Source organism: Aspergillus ruber (assembly GCF_000600275.1).
Source record: "Aspergillus ruber CBS 135680 unplaced genomic scaffold scaffold00018, whole genome shotgun sequence".
Taxonomy (NCBI): domain Eukaryota; kingdom Fungi; phylum Ascomycota; class Eurotiomycetes; order Eurotiales; family Aspergillaceae; genus Aspergillus; species Aspergillus ruber.
This window is the reverse complement of record NW_024467314.1, coordinates 73,957-92,919: the sequence shown is the minus strand read 5'-3', so window position 1 is coordinate 92,919 and position 18,963 is coordinate 73,957. Positions and strand designations below refer to the sequence as shown.

Below are 18,963 nucleotides of genomic sequence, written 5' to 3'. Positions count from 1 at the left end.
TGCCAAACTCGCTGCGTTCAAACATGTTCGACTAAACTTTTGCTCATGGGGCAAAACCAGACGGACACATCTACATCCGAAGACACGTAAAGCTGTGAGGGCTCCCTTGAAGCTGTAGCGGAGTATAATTCATTGCGCATTTTACAGCCAGACAAATGCGGAATTCCAACCAAATCAGGAGCCATAGATGCGTATTCCCAGAACCAGTCATTTAGTGGCTGTCGCAACTAGTATTTCGTTAGCATAGCAAAGAAACCAGGGAAGGAAGACTGGACGTTGCGTACTGCATGACCTCGTCATCTACGTAAAGAATACGCTAGGCGCGCACACTCGCCCCTTCTCTTTTCTGGTAGCACGCTTTATTGATGCAAGTAAATAACCCACCTATATGTAAGCCTTCCTCAAGATACTGTCAAAACAGAGACTATACCCGTATGATCTACTGTCGCTTCTTGATAACCAAGCGCGGGTTAATCCGAATACGTATCGATTTGCTCAATACACAGAGAAGGGCAGACGACGGGTGTGTCCCTGAGAAAGAGAGACTATTCGTATGACCGAGTGTTACTTCTTGACCACCAAGCACCGATAGATCGGAGCACGTATCATTCAGCTCCATACACACAGAAGGGTTATTTCCAGGAATATAATTTATGAACAGCTACCTAGAATTAGAGTCAGTAAATGGAATAACGCAAGTGGGGCTCCATAATCAGAAGCAGTCGCTTCTATCGCAACGAGCAATTCCCGTTCCGTGAGAGGAGCTAGTTCCCTAATTTGTATATAACCCTATAATCTAGGCGGGGCTTCTTGGCTTATCGGATAATGGCTCCGATATGTAGGGATGTCATTCTGTGTCGAAAGGCTTGTTTCATATCAGATCCATCCGTTCTTTTAACACCGAGAAGCTGGGTGTGCTTCTTCGTTTCGGTCAGCTGCTTAGCTAGTGCACATTGAGACGGTTTTGTTTCTTGCATTCTTGATATCCTCAGATATCCCCCAACAGCTGTTGCCATCATGCGGACTTGTTATCAGGATTTTCGCAAAGCCACAGAAGGTACACCTTCACTCGGCCACATACTAGTCTAGGCGTACGGGATTTTATTCTGGTGAATATTGATTGCTGATTGCTACTGGGCACCGCACAACTTAGATTATGATAGAAAAGATAATAACTATATCATTGCAAACACTACTCAACACTAAACACAATATGTAACAGATCCAGTAACCAGCACTTGACTGGCTACTAGGTAATAACTAACACTCTTGCGCAATACCGAACAACGATATATTCATAACCATGGGAACACCAATCACCAGCCTGTCCTGAGCCTTCCTTCTTTTGTACCAGAACACAAACTCGAAGGAAAAGTCGCCACTAGTAATTCTGCCATAAAGTTGAAGGTCGATACGGATGGATCATCTGTCGTTTTCGCTGATACGCTGGAATGACTGTCGGAGCACCGTGGAACACGGACCCAAGGTCAAAACACTCGGTGTGTCTTCCGCACCGTCGAATTGAGGAAGACAAGCGTGGGCATTCACATTCTGAGATGTTGCCAGGGCAGCCGACTTCTGTGGGACTAAGCCTTCACAGTCTTTGCTAAAATACTGCTTCAGAAACGGATGGTGATTCTGTTTCGTGCTCTCTGTGTGACTCGGTGCTTTGCTGTTACCAGAACTAGAGTTGCTAGACTGGCGAAGTTGCTGTGGAACCATGCGATCGGGGCTTGTACTCTGGATCCATCCAAGAGTATCGAGCTTTTTCTGCACTTGGCCTCCAGTCTTCGCGGCGCTTTTCGATGCATCTTGGCCTTTGCTGCGAGGAATTAGCGTCCAATATCGAGGAAGAGGCGGAGGAATGTCTCACCTAGTTTCACGGCTCCTATCTCCTAGTAATTGTCTCTCGACCCATCGTTTACTGTATCCGTTAGTAGTTTTCCACGGAGTCGAGGGTGAGCTCCAAATAGGGGGATCAACTCACTCTCCTTCTTGCATGGTAGCCCATGAATCAGTCGTGGAATAGGACGACCATGATGCCCCATCGTCTTCCGTCTCGTATGTGATTATAACCTTCGCAGATGCCCGAGGCTGTTCCTCCGATGCCCATTGTCTCCTTGCCGCAAGTCTTGTTGGTCGTTCACCTCCCCCGGTAGCTTGAGGGAAGACTCTTGCTGTGTCTGCTTCACCTTCGGTCTGGCCCTGTGAACTTTCTCTTTGCATCCTCTTCAGCTTCGGGCGAGGCGATCCGTCGCTCTCTTCGCTGGCTTTTTTCACAAGGTGCGCGGTGACTGCAGCAAGTTCTTGGAGCAATCCGTCCAATGGGGCACCGCGCTTGGTGGCTTCCTCGATTTTGCGATAGACCGTGCGAATCTCCGGGGGTGCTGATCTAGTAGGTGTAGTCCATCCATCAGTATTGCCAAGGAGTGTAGGCACGTCGTTTTGATAGGCTGGCTTGGTCTGTGTCTCCTGCTGCCCGAATTTCTGATTGATACTCGCTCCCTTAGGGCGACTCTGCAGTTTGGCTTCGTACGAGGAATCTTTCTTTGTCGAAGTACGCTTCTTGACTTCGAGCGAATTCTTGTTCTCCTTCTTTTGTCGTTGGGATGCTGGTCTGGATTGTTGGTCAACCGATGGGACTGTCGAGGATGTGTTTCTAGACTTGGTAGCTCCTTGTGTTGACGGAACAGGGTGGCCGGTAGGACCGGAAGCACGATTCGGTAATGCAGTGCTACCATTTGCAACATTTCCCGAATTACAACGACTGGAGTGAATTCGTGCGTCAGACGGGGATACATGTGGTGCCTTTGCCATGCTCGACTTCATCGGCCCATATATTGACTCCAGTTGCTCCTTGTACGTCCGCACAGCATCCAGGTCCCGAACCAGCTTAATGCGCTGTTCAACCAACAGTTGCTTCTGGTTAGGGTCCAGATCCCAAGTGTGCATGGCCATGTATCTGTCGAGACGAGAAAGCTCTGCGGAAAGAGATACATGCTCTTTGGTGGCCTCTTGCAACGATTTTCCATGTGGTACTCCTGGGGCGACGTTGGGGACATTTAAAGGCTGCTTAAATGCTGATGTCTGAGGTGCAGCAAATGGTGGCCCAAAGAACAATCCAGTGGTCTGGTAAAAAGGATCGAGACCAGTCGAGATTGTACTGAACGCAGTAGTAGCGTTGCTAAGGCCACTGCCTGTTGAGAATTCCGATGAAGACCCCGAGTTTGACGAGTTAGGCTGACTTGCCGCTGGCATGAAGGGAATGGAGGAGCCATGATAGTTCAAGCCTTGGTTTGCACTCGGAAACCAACTGGTCTGCTCTGCTCCCAACCCATATGGACTGCAGTTTGGAAAGAGAGAGAAACAGTCTGAAGACTGGTTCTCTGGATGAACAAAATGCTGTCCGCCCGACGGCAAAGACATATTGGGCTGTAGGAGCATTGCAGGCGTGACAGGGCCCGGCGTTATGCTTGGAAAAAGACCCGGAAGCTGAAACTGCGAAGCCAAAGTGCCACTTCCACTGAATAACTTTGTATGCTCTGGGAAAATGCCTCCAGAAATTGAGAATAGTGTCGAAGAGTTGCTGACGTTGGAATTTAGATCCGTGGTTGGGTTAGGGTTCTTCTCTGGCTCCTTGGTTGTCGCTTCGTTCTGAAACAGGGTAGCCGAGACGCCCTGTTGGTCCACCGGCAGTTGCATCTTTGGAGCAGGACCGAGAGAATCCATCGGTACGATTCGACCTCCGGCTGTGACGCGCTGGTGCTTGGGGGAGGAGTGCTCCTTCAGAAACCGGGTAAAACCGTGATCGGACTGAGTAATAACTCCTTGTGGTGGATCGTGAGGTTGGCGAGAAGGGCGTCTTAGCTGGGTACCCGAACCTGTGCGAGGTTTCTCAAACTGCAAGGAGTGGTTGGATGCGTCTCTCGAATGGTTGACCGAGATTTCAGTCAAGACATTCGAGCTCGCTTTGCGCCGGCGGATCAGGTTGTCTGTGTACGTAGGGAGAGGAATTAGTTGCCGCGAGACTTATAATCGCTCAGGGGAGAGTCTCACTGCTAGCTGCTTGGGAACTGAACTTCTCAACATCTATGCGAGCGTTCCGGCTGAGAGCCAGGAGGGTCGGGATGTCGTACTTCATTGGGCGAGGAAACTGGAAGTGAAAAAAACGTACTGGGTCAGAGCATCAAAAATGCATTGGAATACTGCGAGCTGGAACGGAAGAAAGAGAATTGAAGAAGCGGAGGAGTGAAAGGAGCGGGAGGGAGTAAGTGGGAGATGGGACGAAAAGGTGGAAGGTTTGTTGTGGTCCACCTGGATTGGGAAGGCACCGTCTGCGCTCAGCGTAAGTGATGGAAGGAACTGAGGAGGTATACCGAGATTGATACCACTTCCCCCCTAAAAAAAATTATATTATTACAATATGAGAAATAAGGCTAATAGTAAAAATCGCATACAAATACCAAATCAATTAGAATGTCAAAAACCTAGGGCAACGTATCTAGTTCGAGCTATACTAAACGGCTTCGCGCACTTTAGCCGGCTCAACAGCACTGTGAACAAGATACTCCTCGTCATTTTCATTGTCGTCATCGAAAGGCGAGCGCATAGATTCTCCAGTCACCGTAGGACTATTTCCGTTACGCTCCTTAGGCTCTGTCATCTCCCAACTGCCCGAACGTTCTTGCCCTCTAACCACGACCGCCCCGCTCATATCGTCGCCCGACTTCTGCTTTCCAGCTGTATAGGCATCGCCCCATGAAGGGTTTTTGAACGTAATATCGGCATCGCCTGCCATCTTCCGATCTCCTTTAAACCCTCCCTGGTTCCCTTGGCGTAATTTGCGATTCCGGAGGGCAGTAAGCAGACCGAAAACGCTACCAATCGAAGCAAAGATGACAATAGTCACCACTGCCCCTATGACACCAGCAACTACTGGATCCATAGAGTCGTCATTGTTTGTCGGTTCTCTGTTCCTGCTCAGGACACCAGAGCAGAACACGGCTGACGAACCACACTCATGGCACCACTCCCGAGTTGATCGGGTGGCAATCTGTTCCATTTCCGCTTGAAATTCACTGTACGGCATCTCGATATTGCTGGGTCCATATCCGAAGAGAGGATATGTAGTGAATCTGGTGGAAGTATCGGTTCCATTGTGGAGCACGAACCGAACGTAAAGCTCGGAAGGATCTGGATAGGTCGGGTTGTCTTCGGTTTCCCGACTATAGAGCTCGAATACCATCGAACCACCAAGTGACGGGCGTGGATAGAAACCATCATACCTAGACGAAAGTTTTGTAAGCGATGCGAGAGCTATGGCAGGCTCAGGACCGCCAAATGCAAGTGTCATTTTCTCGTTGGTTCCCCGATATTGGACATTAGTTCCAAAGGCTTCCAAAATACGTGACGCTAGAGTTCGTCCGGCAATGGTGTGAATAGCACCATCAGTGAAACTAGACAACAGGGGATTCCAAGTATACCTCCTTCCATTTGTCGCCCAGAGGTATTGGTCGGCCAGCAAACGTGCATGTTTGATGTCTTCCATACTCAATACGTGCATCAAAGTTCCGTTGTGTATCAATTCGTATTCCAAGTACTCCGCGATGTCGCAGGCATTCTTGTACGTGACAGAAGAGCGGTAGTAGACACCGGACAATGCTTGGTCGTAAAGGCCGATGTAAAACGCCTCCGTTTCTTGTGTGATTTGCTGGAACTCGTTGCTAGATTGATATTCGGAACTCGCGACTTCGTGTCCCCGGCATTGATCATGCCCGGCTACCACAAGTGACTGAGGGTCGTCCGAGCTGGGGGCTAGGATTTGCGGGTACTGGTACCCTTCAAAGGGTGCGGTAATTATGGAGCCATTGGCTAACACAGATGACGAGTCGGAATACATCAAGTTGCCAGCCCGTTTCAGAGGAGGATAGAGCCCCTGCATAAAAGCTTGGGCAGAGCCCACATCCGATTGTTCGGTGCTTGAAAGAACAATCACTTCCTCTGAGTCTAGCACGTATGGAGACAAATTCTGGATCCTTAGTTTCTCAGCAGAATCGTCGAAATGCACAGCAACATATCGGTCTCGGAAGGAAGAACCTGCTGTGTAGAGCTCGTTGGCACCGTACGGGCTCAAAGTCTGTGGACGGGGGAGGGCTGTTGGAACACTGTCCCCATGAAGAGTGTATGCGAAGACTGCCCAGACTTTCTCGGACAATCCTTGGGCGGAGACCGAAGTAGCTGCTTGCAATGTCACGGCAAGAGCCAAAGACCAACACTTAACAGGAAACATATTGAGCCCAACAATTGTGTTTCAATTATTGACGTACTCCAGCGCCAAGATTGCAATTGAAAGACAAGGATTGCCCTGAAAGGAGCTTGCATAGGCTGGACAGCCACTTGGACGAGGCACAAGGGCGAGTCGCGCAAGACATGGTGCCAATATATACCCGAGAGCCGCCAAACCGTGAGCTCCGGGGCCAACCTTAAAAGTCACTGAAAACGGCCATGTTTCCAGGTGTGTCCCAGACGTCTAGGCTCTTGCGGCATCATTAGGTTTTGGACAAACATGGTTGATGTGACGACACGAGTACCAGTGTATCAGTGGCCTGCATGCTATGAATAAAAACAGACATATTCGTGTCTGTATGCTTTTGATGGTCGGTTCAGCTATTCCTGGGGCAGTTGTATTAGCATCAATGGAGGGATGTAGACTTTTCATATGAAGAGTAATAAATTGTCGTTCAATTCCGTTATCTGAAGCTTTCCCTCTCCTCTTCTTCTCCGACATTATCCATGGGTTTCTTAAAGGTACAAGCAGATAGAGCACGTCAAACTGTTGCAATGGCGAGTGTACAAGGCAAGGTAATCTATGACGCATGAAATAAGCAGTGCAACCATCTGGCACTTGCTAAGAAAAGGTTGCCATTGGGCTGCAATTGTGATGGTTATATGAGCACCTATAAATCAGAGAAATCCAGAACATGTCGTACCAAAAAGGTACTGCATAGAGGACCGTACTGGCATGATAGTGGAAAATGACGTCGGAAAACATATCCCCAAATACTGCCTCAGGCAGCAAGGGACCATTCAAACATAACACTGACTCGCCTACTACTCGGTGCAGGGCAAAAATTCAATACAATTGCATTCTAAATTATTACTCCTCCATATTGTAAAGGAAGAGTAGAGTCAATGCAGAATTATTCAGAGCATTGCTGTGTATAGAGTGGTGACCGATTCCGGCATTTTCCGACCGCCGGCGAAAATTCTTCCACCTTCTCCGCAACGCGCTTCAACTTCTCTCCTTTCCCCTAAAAAAGCCCTACGCTCCCGCCCTACCCCTAAGCCCTCATTTCTGCTCTTGGAAGGCAAGATCCCAACTCTTTCCATCTTGATTCGCCTACAATGGTGAATACTCGAGGTGCAAGGCCATCTATTGATGGTCAAGACCCTTCCGATGTGCCTCCATCGCCTTCTGCCCCCGTTGATGACAAATGTGAGTCGTGTCCTGTCGCTGCCCCCTAGCCACGCCCAGATCTACTTCGAACGGAGAATTCAACTAGATAGAGGATATCAATTGTGTGTATCGATCCTGATATAGTTACTGACGTTTTCTACGCACCTTTCTACGCGTGTAGCCGACTTGAAACAACCCCACCCCCTCGAAAACGATGAACACGGATCAATCTCCCCTCGCGCGTCGAAGAAGCGCAAGATCGAACCTGAAGATGACGAGACGCCATTTTCAACACAACCAACTCGACTGCCACACGACACAGCAGGGAATCAAATTGAGGAGGAGTTAGCCTCGGCGTTGGGTGCGGGCATGGTTGACCCGAATGAACGTCCGGCCGAGAATGGCCCCAGCCAGAGTGAGAACTCTGCAGAGAGCGCCACAGCTCCTGGTACGGGCACTGACATTGATTCGGATATGGCTACAGTGATTTCAAGCATCATGAATCATGCCGAACGGGTCGAAGAACAGTGTGCAATGGGAGAGCAGCAGCTGGGCGAGGACATGTCGAACCAGGAGGCTCCCAAGGGCGTGGTGTTTGTCAAGGCAAACTCTCACCTCAAGATCCAGAGTCTCCCTATCCTGGACAATTTGGTAAGGCCATGTAATCTAAAATCTATTCCCATCACCGAATGCTTACGCGACTCTGTTTCAGTCCACGCAAATCCTATCTCTGCTTGCCAAGTCTTCCTATCAAGACATTACCTCCCTCGTTTCCGAACCCGAATCCGAGAATGGACAAGCCTATGCGACCATGCGTTCCCTGTTTGACCACACAAAGAAGGTTTACTCGACCAAGAAGTCCTTCCTTTCGCCTATCGACCTTGAACTTACAGAGCCCGCCCAAGTCGACGTCATTCGAAAAGCGAACTTGGCCTCGTTCGTGTCGAGTATCTTCGGCACCCAGGAGATTGGCTTTTCCGAGTTGAATGAAAACTTCATTGAAGTTTTTGTTCCAGAAGGTGGCCGCCTGCTTAAGGTCCAAGGCGCGTTGTTCCTTGAACTCAAGACCCAGGCGTTCATTGCCTCAATGAACAGTAATGAAAGAACAAGAACTGAAATCCTATTTGATTTGTTTCCCGAAGACCTCGAGCAGCGTCTGATGCAGAGACACACTGCGAGTCGCACATTGGCTCCAAGCGAAGCGGACTTTGCGAAGCGGGCAGCATCTCGTCGTGATATCCTTCTTGCCGATATCAACAATGAAGAAGCGCTCAAAGCTTTACCGGACAAGTATCACTGGGAGGATTTCCTACGGGACTTGAGCTCTTATGTTACCAAGAACTTTGATTCCATAAGCCACCAGCAGGTTTGTATTACCTTCATCGCCGTGACTGTTTACATGGTTCGTTCTAATTCTCAGACACAGACTAAAAAAGCAACCAAGGGACGACAGCCGTCCCAGTCGAGCGGAGACGCACAAGAGAACCAGGGTGCTCCTCTTCAGAGCCAGTTTTCTGTTGCTCCACAGCCGCCAGACGTTCCTGTCGACAAGAACATGCATGGTGACCTTGTTGCTCGTGCCGCTCGTGCGGCCCAGATCGCTTTGCAAGGTCATGGACTGAGACGCTCCCAACAACAGTCCCAGCAGCAACAGCAGCAACCGCCACAACCACCAGCGCAACCGCAAGCACCACCACAGCCACAACCCCCACAGCCGGGCCAACAACCCCAGCCATATCACCCGCCACAGCAGAGCCAGCCTCAGCAGCAACCTCCTAATTATTCTATGCCGCCACCTCAGCATACCTATTCACAGAGTCCAGCTCCGCAGGGATACCAGCCACAACAGCAGCAGCAGCAGCAGCAACCCCCAGGGCAACTGACTTTCCAACAAAGCCCTCTTCAAGCCAATTTTCAGCACTACAACCACGGTGCACCCATGCCCGGCCGGCCAACCCCTGGTCCTGGCGCGCCTGCTAATCATGGCTACATGCCTGGGATCCCTCACTACTCTCAATCCCAACCTACGCAGGTACTGTACGAGCGTGCTCGCATGGCCGCATCGGCAAAGTCATCACCAAGCAGCCGCAAATCTGGCTTGCCAAGCCAACGGCGGCCATGGACGACTGAGGAAGAGAATGCCCTGATGGCTGGTCTAGATCGGGTAAAGGGACCACACTGGAGCCAGATTCTTGCCATGTTCGGGCCTGGAGGTACTATCAGCGAAGCGCTGAAAGACCGCAACCAGGTCCAACTCAAGGACAAAGCCCGTAACCTCAAACTGTTCTTCCTGAAGAGCGGTATCGAAGTGCCGTACTACCTCAAGTTCGTGACTGGTGAGCTGAAGACTCGCGCACCCGCTCAGGCAGCCAAGCGCGAAGCACGGGAGCGACAAAAGAAGCAGGGCGAAGAGGACAAAGCGCACGTCGAAGGAATCAAGGGAATGATGGCCCTCGCAGGCGCACACTCCCAACCTGTTGCCATGAGCCATGGCCACGAATCGACGATGTCTGCGTCTCCTCTTCCTCCAAGCCATCATGACAACCAGTTTGACCAGACCGCCGAACAGAATCTCATGCAGACTCTGGGTCAGGAGGTGCATGGGGAGTCATTTGGGCAACCTCAACACCATCAACATCAGGATCAACTTAACTCGGGCATGCATATGGGACAGTAGGGTATAGGTTAATTGGGTATGTGTTTAGGGGTTCGTGCGTTTATTAGCTGTTTGCTTGAATTTGGTTCAGGAGCGTTGATTTCTTTATTTACTATTGTAAAAATATCTACATCATCTGAATGATCAGAATGGCATGTAATTATCATAATTACAGCGAATTGATTCAGGCGCTAATCGAGTGAATACGTACTATGTAGTCACAGTCTACTCTAATCGAGCATCCGGTCCGAAAGCAGCAATTCTCCGCTCTTTGGCATCACGCCCGACTCCATCTTCATACTCCCCGTCAACCACAACACAAAAACCACACAAACCACATTTATCTGCCCAAAAAATCAACAGGGATACTCCTTGTTCCCCCATCCCCGCCGTGTCACCACACTATCGCAATTTTCACCACTCCTAACTGGCCACTCACTCACCATGGCCGACCAACAACAATCTCCCGTGCAGCCGCGGGCGTCATCCTCGCAGCCGCCATCGCAAACAACCGGATCGCAAGACCAGCAACAAACACACGCACAGGGACAGCCTGAAACACAAGCACAAGCGCAGACAGAAACGGCAGTGAAGCAGGAGCCCGACGCGAACAACCCGGATCTGGACGTCCCGATCGACCAGGAAGATATCGATATGAACAACGGTGAAAATACAGCTGGCACTGGTGCAAATGGGGAAGGACTAGGGAATCCGTTGGAGGATGCTGTTCCAACGTCGGTTGATGCGCTTGCTGCAGCTGCGGCGCCGTCGAAGAAGGAAACTAGCTTAAGGGAGTTTTTGGGGAAGATGGATGAATATGCGCCTATTGTACGTCCCCTTCCCCTTTTTACCCTTTGTTGTGATAGTGGTAGCTAATGACGAAAGATCCCCGACGCCGTAACAGCACACTACCTCACCCTCGCCGGCCTCCCACCCCCGGGCCACGGCCCCAACCAAACACCGCCGCATCTCGCACGACTCCTCTCCCTCGCTGCCCAGAAATTCATCGCCGACATCGCCGCAGACTCCTACCAATACGCCCGCATCCGCGCCTCCAACAGCTCGTCCGCGAGCAACCCGATGGGCAGTCTGAACGCGGCCTCAGGTCTGGTCCCTGGGGCTGCAGGAGCCGGTGCTGCGGGCGGTGGTGTTGGTGTGTCGGGGGAGTCAGGGAAGGGGAAGGCAGGGACGCATTTGGGGATTCAGAGGCCTGGTTTTGGGGGTGGTGGGAGTGGAGGTTCTGGGCAGGGACGGACGGTGCTTACGATGGAGGATTTGGGGATGGCGGTCGGGGAGTATGGGGTTAGTGTTAAGAGGGGGGAGTTTTATCGGTAGTTTCGTGAGCTTGTGAGCTTGCGAGCAAGCGAATGGTTGTGTCTGTCTTCTTTTGCTCTATGCTTGGGGATTTCTTTGGCGTATATACGGTTAAGGACAAAAGATACCTGCATCAAATACTGCAATAATGGTGGCGTTTAAGAGGTTCATAGAAAGTAGGCCCAGAATGCAATACAAGTGACAATCCCATAAAAACTCCCATAATTTTACATAGACACATGGAATAGATATATATTCGTGTCAACGCCAGAAACACAATGCATCCACGGCCCTCGGACGAGCAGTCTTCCGCCCAAATTGTACCAAGCCAAACAGCAAAACCACTATTTGTTCTTCGACAACTTATACGTAAACCTCTTCCGCGTGCTATAACCAGTCAGCTCTCTCTTCCTTCCCCATCCCCCCATATCCAATCCAATCCAATCCAATCCAGAAAAAGGTATACATACGGAACATACTCCCCCAACTTCCTCCCAACCATCTCCTCACTAATCACGACCTCATGGTATGTCTTCCCATTATGCACGGCGAATCTCAAACCCACGAAGTTCGGGAGGATAGTTGCGGCGCGCTTTTGCGTCTTAATTGGGGGGTGGTTTGGTGGTGGGGGAACTTGGCGGGGGAGAGGGAGGCTATTTTTTCCGTAATGGTTAGTATATGTGATCTATGGTCATTCAGATCGTTCGTTTATTTGGGAGGATTTCTCGTGGCATTGGGAATGCAGGTAGGTGTGGAATGGACGTACGGGACAATATTCGGGCCTGTAAGTTGGGTTAGCATTGTGCTCCGACGTCAATTATTGCAGTAAATGAAACCAACCCTTCCAGACAGACCGCGCAAAGAGAGCGCGAGTAGGAAACATTTTGGCAATGAGGCACCGTCTATGCTTCAAATGTTGTCTGCGGAGTGTTTGCGATATCGATCTTTTGTCCAAATTGTTCCGGATTATGTAAGCACTACATAGTTGTGTGCACAAGAGCATGGCGGTCACTGGGAGTTTTTCAAAACTAATATAATGAAAGAATGTATTGCGCTCTCGTTCATATCCAATGCTTTATATAATAACATCGAACGCTAGATGGCTATCGTAAATCGTGTACAAGCCGCCAGCGACTATTCACACCGTTCAAAACCAATCGTAAAAGACGAGATGATGCCTCATTCAACAATATCATCGAGAATCTTGATCAAATTACGTACACCCCGAAGTGAGTTCTCGTCAGGCCCCTGGCCTGGAGTCCATTGGGCGTGGGCAAAGTCGATCAAGCGAAGATCATGAACCTTCGGGGCATCCTCTTCGTCGTCACCCTCGTCACCGAGGCCTGCAACAGTGCTGGGATCGATGGGGATGTTGATGGCTTGCTGGGAAATTCCGGCTTGCCCCAGGTTGTTGATATCAACCAGTTGCAGGGATCCGTCCTGCTGGAACTCTTCTAGGCTCACTTCTTCGTCTTCATCTTCCTCTTTGTCATCCTGCGTTGGCGGCTTGTCCAAGGCCTTCTTTTCCTCCTCAAGCGCGTGCTCCAACGCTTCTGGGTCACCTTCGTAGACAATCAAGACGCTAGCGGAGTACATCCTACTCTCTTCCATCTCAAGCGCCTGCTGCACACGCTTCAACTCTTCAATGGCCCGTCTCGCAATGAGCTTCGAACGGTCCACGCCGCCCAGCTTCGCACCAGCAAAAAAGGCCTCAAAGCCTTCCTTGACATTCCCCTCATTAAACGACCTTCCATACCATTTATCGTAACGCTTGAAGCCATCCTTCTCAACTACCTCGCCCTTCTCCCCCTCCTTCCCTTCATGCTTCGCATCGTACGGATTGGTGAGAACACCTTCGTCGCTCTCCCCATTCTCACCGGTATATACTTTCATACCGCAGATCCGGAATCCAAGACTCGAGCTAGTAGTCTCCTGCGAGACAGCGTCCAGCTTCGCACGCTTCTCCGGCCGGGCATCATCTGCCCACAGCCGCGCTCCCAGCTTGACATCCAGGACATTTGGTCTCTTGAATCCAGCGGCTACATTCTCCAGTACAACCGACAGTTCGGTATCTATTTTTTGCCCGAAGGGGGAGGCTGGCTTTTCTGTAGGTGTGCCTGTCGAGTCGGACAGCGGGGTGTCGGCGGCGGCGGGGACTGCGAGGGACGGTTGTTGTTGTTGTTGCTGTTGCTGATCGTCTGCAGACGAGAGGGTACCGATGTAGGTAGGGATGAGCTCCCGGAATAGAGGATGGAGGGCGCAGGATTCGTAAAACTCGACTTCTGCGGAGGTGCAAGGCTTTGCGATTAGGGAGCCAGAGAGGGTGCAGCGAACGCCGTCACTGCGATGATGTTAGGATGCGAAATATCCTTAAACTCATGAATTCCATCTAGTCCATGGGGAAAAAGTCTCGACTTACTGTCCAGCAGCGGCGTGGTCAAAAGCGACAAAGTTGTCGTGCTCGAGAGTTTCCGATTTCGATGGCGATGGCATTTTGTTTGCTTTTCTTTGCTTTTCTTTGCGCAAGGATTTTGAACTATTAGGAATATAAATAAAAGTCGGATAAATAAGCCGAATAAATAAGCCGAATAAATAAACAAACGAATCTCACGGATTTAGCTGAGCCGCTGGGATATCAGTTACCACATTCAGCTGACGTGCACGCGATGGTCGACGGCGATCAGTAGTAAGCGATTCAGATAAATGCCCGCAGAGGAGTGTTCGGTAATACACCGGACAGACAGACAGCAGTTGAGAAGGAAACGTTATGATGGGTAGGAAGTACTATGTAGAGGAAATAACTGGTGGAATTGAGGTTGTTTACTTGTTGATGGTACTGGCGGGACGAGATTGAGGCATACAGGCAAACTTATCAATGATTATCGTGCCAATTAACGTAAAAATTTAGGCTCACTTAGAAGAATAGAACATTGGAGATTGGTCAATAACACTAACTAGATCGCAGAAGGGTTTAGAAGAGTTCTTAACAGTCAGACATCTCGCTACGGGGTCCGAAGTATATATTTCCTATTATGGCTACTAACTTGGAAATAGAGTACGGACAAGTCTATACTGTTATTTGTATTGAGCTGACCTGATCTATTTGTTTTCTACTGAGTCTTCTTCCCTTTTCATGGACTACGTCAAACAAAGAAATGCAGGCAAGCAGCAAACAGAGTACTTTTGTATATGGAAACATACAGACCTGGATCATTCACCAGACACCTCTATCACTTCCCTCTACTTTACCTGCTCAATTGGCTTTTCTTCTTACTGTTCTTGGTGAATACCTAGTATACAGAGTAGATTGGTTATTGTTTTATTGAATATTTGCTTCCTATCCATCTTCTCCTTCTCTCTACAAACTACCCCGGAATCTAAGACCAACATCAAAGCGAACATGAAGACCCTAGACGACCCCCAAGTTCAATTCCAGGATCTCCCCGCCTATACCGTCACCAACGACAACCCGCAGCCTGAATCTTCCAAAGAAGACGCTGCCAACGCTCCCCAGCAGCCCCGAGTTGTGGACGGGGACGAAGGAGTAAACGGAGAAAATACCACCACAGTCGACTGGGTCGATCCTACGAAGCAGGAAAAGAAAAAGAAGAGGAGCAAGAAACCCAAGAGCAAGCGTGGAAAGGTACTCCTAATTCCCGGGTTCGCTATGTTAGTTGCTGACAGGGTAGACCAAACCTACTGGTTTCGAGGAGTACTACGTTGATGCACCTATTACCCCCGAGCAGTACAGCCATGAGCGGGTGATTTACGATGGGACTAGGCCTATCATTCAGTGAGCCATGACTTACCTGCCCTTTGCAGTGGACTAACATGATTTAGTCGCATGGAAGATGCCATCTTGCGTTTCCAGAAGAACCGTCGTATCGAATCGGACCGTCGGGAAATATTCACCAAGTACCTGGCATACGGAGGCGTTGACGTCGGCCCTAAGATGTTTGGCGGCGTGGATGACCACGATCTCAAGGAAATGGACAACGAGGAGATCCTTCTAACCAGAGGCCAGACAAGTATTGCGCAGGAGCGAGCTGGTTTGGAGATTGATTTCAATGCCGTGGTCAAGGGTTATCTGTGAGAATCAAGCATCTGCGAGCAACTTGAAGAGAGACTAACTCAGTAGAACCTCGTACTTTCCATACTACTTCAACCCCGAATCCGAAGACATGATCAAGATGGCCACCGTCACCATCCGCAACTTTCTCTCTTACCTCATGTACCACGACGTCTGCCCAGAACATAATGCGAATATCGATGAGGCTCGCAAGTCCTGTGACATTGCGGGCAAGGAACTCTGGCGCAACCAGCAATTTACTGTGAAATCCCCCGGTGACTTCAACAAGGCAAGCTCGACCCTTTTCGGTGGTTTCTTTTACGATACCTACGTCGAAGACGACCAGTGGTCGAACCCTAAAGATGATACGGTGCGCATGACCAACGACATCGCCCGTAAGGTGGTCAAATTTGCCCTAGTCGGCGCCGGAACCGACGAACAGGCTCGCCGCTTCCAGCAACTTGCCAACGAGAACAGTCTGCGGGCTATGCGAATCGAAGATATCGACGGGTTCGAGGTGACGGCCGTGGTAATGCCTGACGATGACACTCGGGAATTCTACGAGCACCACGCTTCTGATCTGCATCCCATTGGAAGACTACTGGGTAAATCGTATCGGGACCCCGGTAAACCTGTGTACGACCTCAGTCCTGAAGAACGGAAGGAATGGGAGGCAGGAAATCAGCCCGCAGATGAATTTGAATTTTTTCTCGAGGAGGATTTGCTGAAGGAATGTTATCCGGGTATGAAGGTGATTACTTCGGTCTTTGAACTGAATTGCGGATTGCATTTCTTTGATGAAATCCTCACGGCATATGGCTCGATTTACACAGTGCTAGCAAATGATCTCATGCTCGGATGGAAGAAGCCAAAGGATTTGGTGAATAGAGTGTATAATAATGACGAGGATGAAGATGGCAAGGGTGAATCTAAAGCAAAGAACGAGGAGCAGGAAGCAGAGGATTGCATCTGAACAGCCAAGGCGAGATAGCATATCACACAAAGCATTCAATATAATCATGGCCGTAAATAATACCTATGTGCAAATTCATGGCTTCAAAAGAGGTTTGCCTGTAGTCTTACGGCCCTCCAAATCGATATGAGCCTGCGCAACTTGCTCCAACGGATACACATTGTGAACCTTGACTTTGAGCTGGCCCGACTTGAGCAGCGAGAAGAGCTCATTGGTGTAGAATTCGTACTCCTCGCGAGTGTCAATGTATCCGAACAGCTGGGGACGCGCGACCTTGAGGTTCTTGGGCGAGAGTTTCCTAAATCAGTAGCATTAGCATCCTGGTCACCATCCAGGGAAAGAAAGGAAACTCACTGAATAGGCAAAGGCGGCACCGGCCCACTGGCATTCCCAAACCAGACAATTGTCCCCTTCCTCTTAACCACCTCCAACGCACCCTCCCATGTATCCTTGCCCACAGAATCATAAACAACATCCACGCCCTTACTCCCAGTAGCCTCCTTCACCTTGCTCACCCAGTCCTCAGCCCGGTAATCGATGACCACATCCGCACCCAACTGTTTCGCAAGAGCAACCTTCGCCTCTCCACCAGCGGTACCGATGACCTTCGCCCCGATGCTCTTCAGCACCTGCACCATCAGCGACCCCGCACCTCCGGCAGCAGCATGCACAAGGACCGTCTCGCCCTTCTGCACGGGGTATGTCTCTTTCACCAGCGTTAACACAGTCAATCCGCTAAGGAAACCAGCCATGACATCCTCATCGCTGATCCCCTCCGGAACCTTCACCGTCTTCGCTGCGGGGACAGCAGTGTACTCCGCATACCCGCCCGTCCCCAACCAAGCAACCCGATCACCGACCTGGAGACCTTGCGTGTTGTCACCAGATCCCAGCGTAACAATTTTGCCGACTCCCTCGCGACCCAGGACCTCAGGCTTCGGCGCCGGATAGAGACCAGTGCGGAAGTAGGTATCGATGTAGTTAATTCCGGAGACGGAGTTCTGGACGAGGACTTGGCCTTCCGACGGAGCTGGCACTGGATGGTCGGTTTTGTAGGAGAGGACTTCGGGGCCGCCGGTTTGAGTGATTTCGACTGCTTTCATGGTTGTGGGGGGTGACATGGTGGTGGATTGGTGGTGTCTGGTCTGAGGGGTTGTTAGAGGGGTTGGATGTTGGAAATGAAGGTGGGAGTGGAGGGATGCTAGGCGGGTTGTTGGTGTAGTGGACATGAACATTGGACGGAGAAGGGAGCGGGAAAGACAGCGAAGAGACATACTTTGTTGTATCAGAGTGTGAGGAAGAATGGATGGTTGAGAGATTATCCGGTGGGGAGAGCTTCTTGTCGACTTCACAGTGCTAGAGATATATCGACATACAGGACTCAGTTGCAATACTTATACAGTAGTGCAATTGAGCATTATTAATACTACTCTAGAGAGGAGATCATTCCGTCCTTATAAATCCATTCTCATTCCAATGGTATTCTGTATCTCTTTCTACTATCTCCGACGGATGACGCCATTTTTTGCGGGGATCCGTCGGATATCGAGACTTGTTGATATCCGAAAGAGGCCGACGGGATTGATAGCAATTGATGGGCTGTGTACAGAGTATGGGGAATGTGCCCTAATGTAGTTCTAATGCAGAGGAAGATAAGATGCTGCGGTAGGCTGCGTATTAACGACCTAGTGCTGTGTCTGCTGGGGTGTGCATGTATTTGTCGATCCAAAGTACGATGTGGAGTACTGGAATATATAGAGGGGAGGTGAGAAAGAAAGTATGGTCGAGACTGTGATGTAGAGTAAATTGTTTGAGAGCTGGTAAGGTTGAATATTGTCAAAGATACGGAGCAATTGAAAGAGCGGTGGTCCGTATGCGGTGACTGAGGCATATAGGATGTCGGACTGACAGAGTACGTCAATAGTACTTTGGATAGCTTGGATAGCATAGAAAGTACGATTGGCGCAGACCTCGTTCTTCTACTACGGAGTACTCGTATTCCCTATAGGAGATAGTCATGTGAGGTCACCTTCCTCTTCGGACCTCTAACCTCACCTCTGCTCTCAGCCTGTCTGGCTGCGACTGACCCGGCGTCCAACTCACCAACTCATCTAGAATTTCTCCTGCATACATAGTACTGTTGCCACCAGCATTGCTTTTCCGGAGCCCGTTCCGAGGGTAACACGATTATGTTTGTTCCTGCTATACAACCCTCCATTTCGATATCGACCAGCTTCCACCGCATCATACACCAATGGGGCTCTCTTCGAGGCTTCGTCTGAAACAGCCAGCCCAATAAACCACCGCGGAGTCATCCGATAGTATGTTTGTCCATAATCATAACACCGCCAACTGTCCATTGACACTCGCCTGCAGCGTGCTCGCTCCCATCCCCACACCGTGTTTAGTTGTCCCTCCGGCCATTAATTGAATTCCCGGTTCCAGCTCGCATCACCTTTTTTCCTGCCACTCTCACTGGCCCTTGGCACTTGATA

At 50.1% G+C, this 18,963-nt stretch overlaps 8 protein-coding genes across 8 annotated transcripts; 3 read left to right on the top strand and 5 right to left on the bottom strand.

Moving 5' to 3' along the window:
* Window positions 1–1,422: 1,422 nt before the first annotated feature.
* EURHEDRAFT_458637 (uncharacterized protein) lies at window positions 1,423–4,141 on the bottom strand (the record flags this gene model as incomplete). Its single annotated transcript, XM_040784522.1, has 3 exons — window positions 1,423–1,822; window positions 1,988–4,028; window positions 4,075–4,141. The coding sequence occupies 3 exons, from the start codon at window positions 4,139–4,141 to the stop codon at window positions 1,423–1,425; spliced, it is 2,508 nt and encodes an 835-aa protein (XP_040637671.1).
* A 375-nt stretch (window positions 4,142–4,516) lies between these two features.
* EURHEDRAFT_378618 (uncharacterized protein) lies at window positions 4,517–6,289 on the bottom strand (the record flags this gene model as incomplete). Its single annotated transcript, XM_040779092.1, has 1 exon — window positions 4,517–6,289. One exon carries the CDS (start codon window positions 6,287–6,289, stop codon window positions 4,517–4,519), a length of 1,773 nt encoding a protein of 590 aa, XP_040637670.1.
* A 1,023-nt stretch (window positions 6,290–7,312) lies between these two features.
* On the top strand, window positions 7,313–10,315 carry EURHEDRAFT_413580 (putative MYB DNA binding protein (Tbf1)). The gene is made up of 4 exons (XM_040782203.1): window positions 7,313–7,495; window positions 7,638–8,107; window positions 8,169–8,822; window positions 8,883–10,315. The coding sequence occupies exons 1-4, from the start codon at window positions 7,405–7,407 to the stop codon at window positions 10,131–10,133; spliced, it is 2,466 nt and encodes an 821-aa protein (XP_040637669.1). The 5' UTR covers window positions 7,313–7,404; the 3' UTR covers window positions 10,134–10,315.
* Window positions 10,316–10,556: 241 nt separating this feature from the next.
* EURHEDRAFT_516256 (putative TFIID and and SAGA complex TAF10 subunit) lies at window positions 10,557–11,447 on the top strand (the record flags this gene model as incomplete). Its single annotated transcript, XM_040786459.1, has 2 exons — window positions 10,557–10,940; window positions 10,998–11,447. 2 exons carry the CDS (start codon window positions 10,557–10,559, stop codon window positions 11,445–11,447), a joined length of 834 nt encoding a protein of 277 aa, XP_040637668.1.
* A 323-nt stretch (window positions 11,448–11,770) lies between these two features.
* On the bottom strand, window positions 11,771–12,309 carry EURHEDRAFT_458923 (mitochondrial 37S ribosomal protein uS19m; the record flags this gene model as incomplete). Its single annotated transcript, XM_040784544.1, has 4 exons — window positions 11,771–11,813; window positions 11,897–12,079; window positions 12,193–12,208; window positions 12,267–12,309. The coding sequence occupies 4 exons, from the start codon at window positions 12,307–12,309 to the stop codon at window positions 11,771–11,773; spliced, it is 285 nt and encodes a 94-aa protein (XP_040637667.1).
* Window positions 12,310–12,379: 70 nt separating this feature from the next.
* Window positions 12,380–14,241, bottom strand: EURHEDRAFT_413578 (inositol polyphosphate multikinase). Its single transcript, XM_040782202.1, has 2 exons — window positions 13,846–14,241; window positions 12,380–13,767 (listed from the first exon to the last, which is right to left on the bottom strand). The coding sequence occupies exons 1-2, from the start codon at window positions 13,917–13,919 to the stop codon at window positions 12,606–12,608; spliced, it is 1,236 nt and encodes a 411-aa protein (XP_040637666.1). The 5' UTR covers window positions 13,920–14,241; the 3' UTR covers window positions 12,380–12,605.
* Window positions 14,242–14,826: 585 nt separating this feature from the next.
* EURHEDRAFT_539603 (uncharacterized protein) lies at window positions 14,827–16,643 on the top strand (the record flags this gene model as incomplete). The annotated part of the gene is made up of 4 exons (XM_040787365.1): window positions 14,827–15,069; window positions 15,116–15,219; window positions 15,267–15,515; window positions 15,565–16,643. 4 exons carry the CDS (start codon window positions 14,827–14,829, stop codon window positions 16,466–16,468), a joined length of 1,500 nt encoding a protein of 499 aa, XP_040637665.1. The 3' UTR covers window positions 16,469–16,643.
* Window positions 16,544–17,589, bottom strand: EURHEDRAFT_378612 (quinone oxidoreductase family protein; the record flags this gene model as incomplete). Its single annotated transcript, XM_040779091.1, has 2 exons — window positions 16,544–16,766; window positions 16,823–17,589. 2 exons carry the CDS (start codon window positions 17,587–17,589, stop codon window positions 16,544–16,546), a joined length of 990 nt encoding a protein of 329 aa, XP_040637664.1.
* Window positions 17,590–18,963: the final 1,374 nt, after the last annotated feature.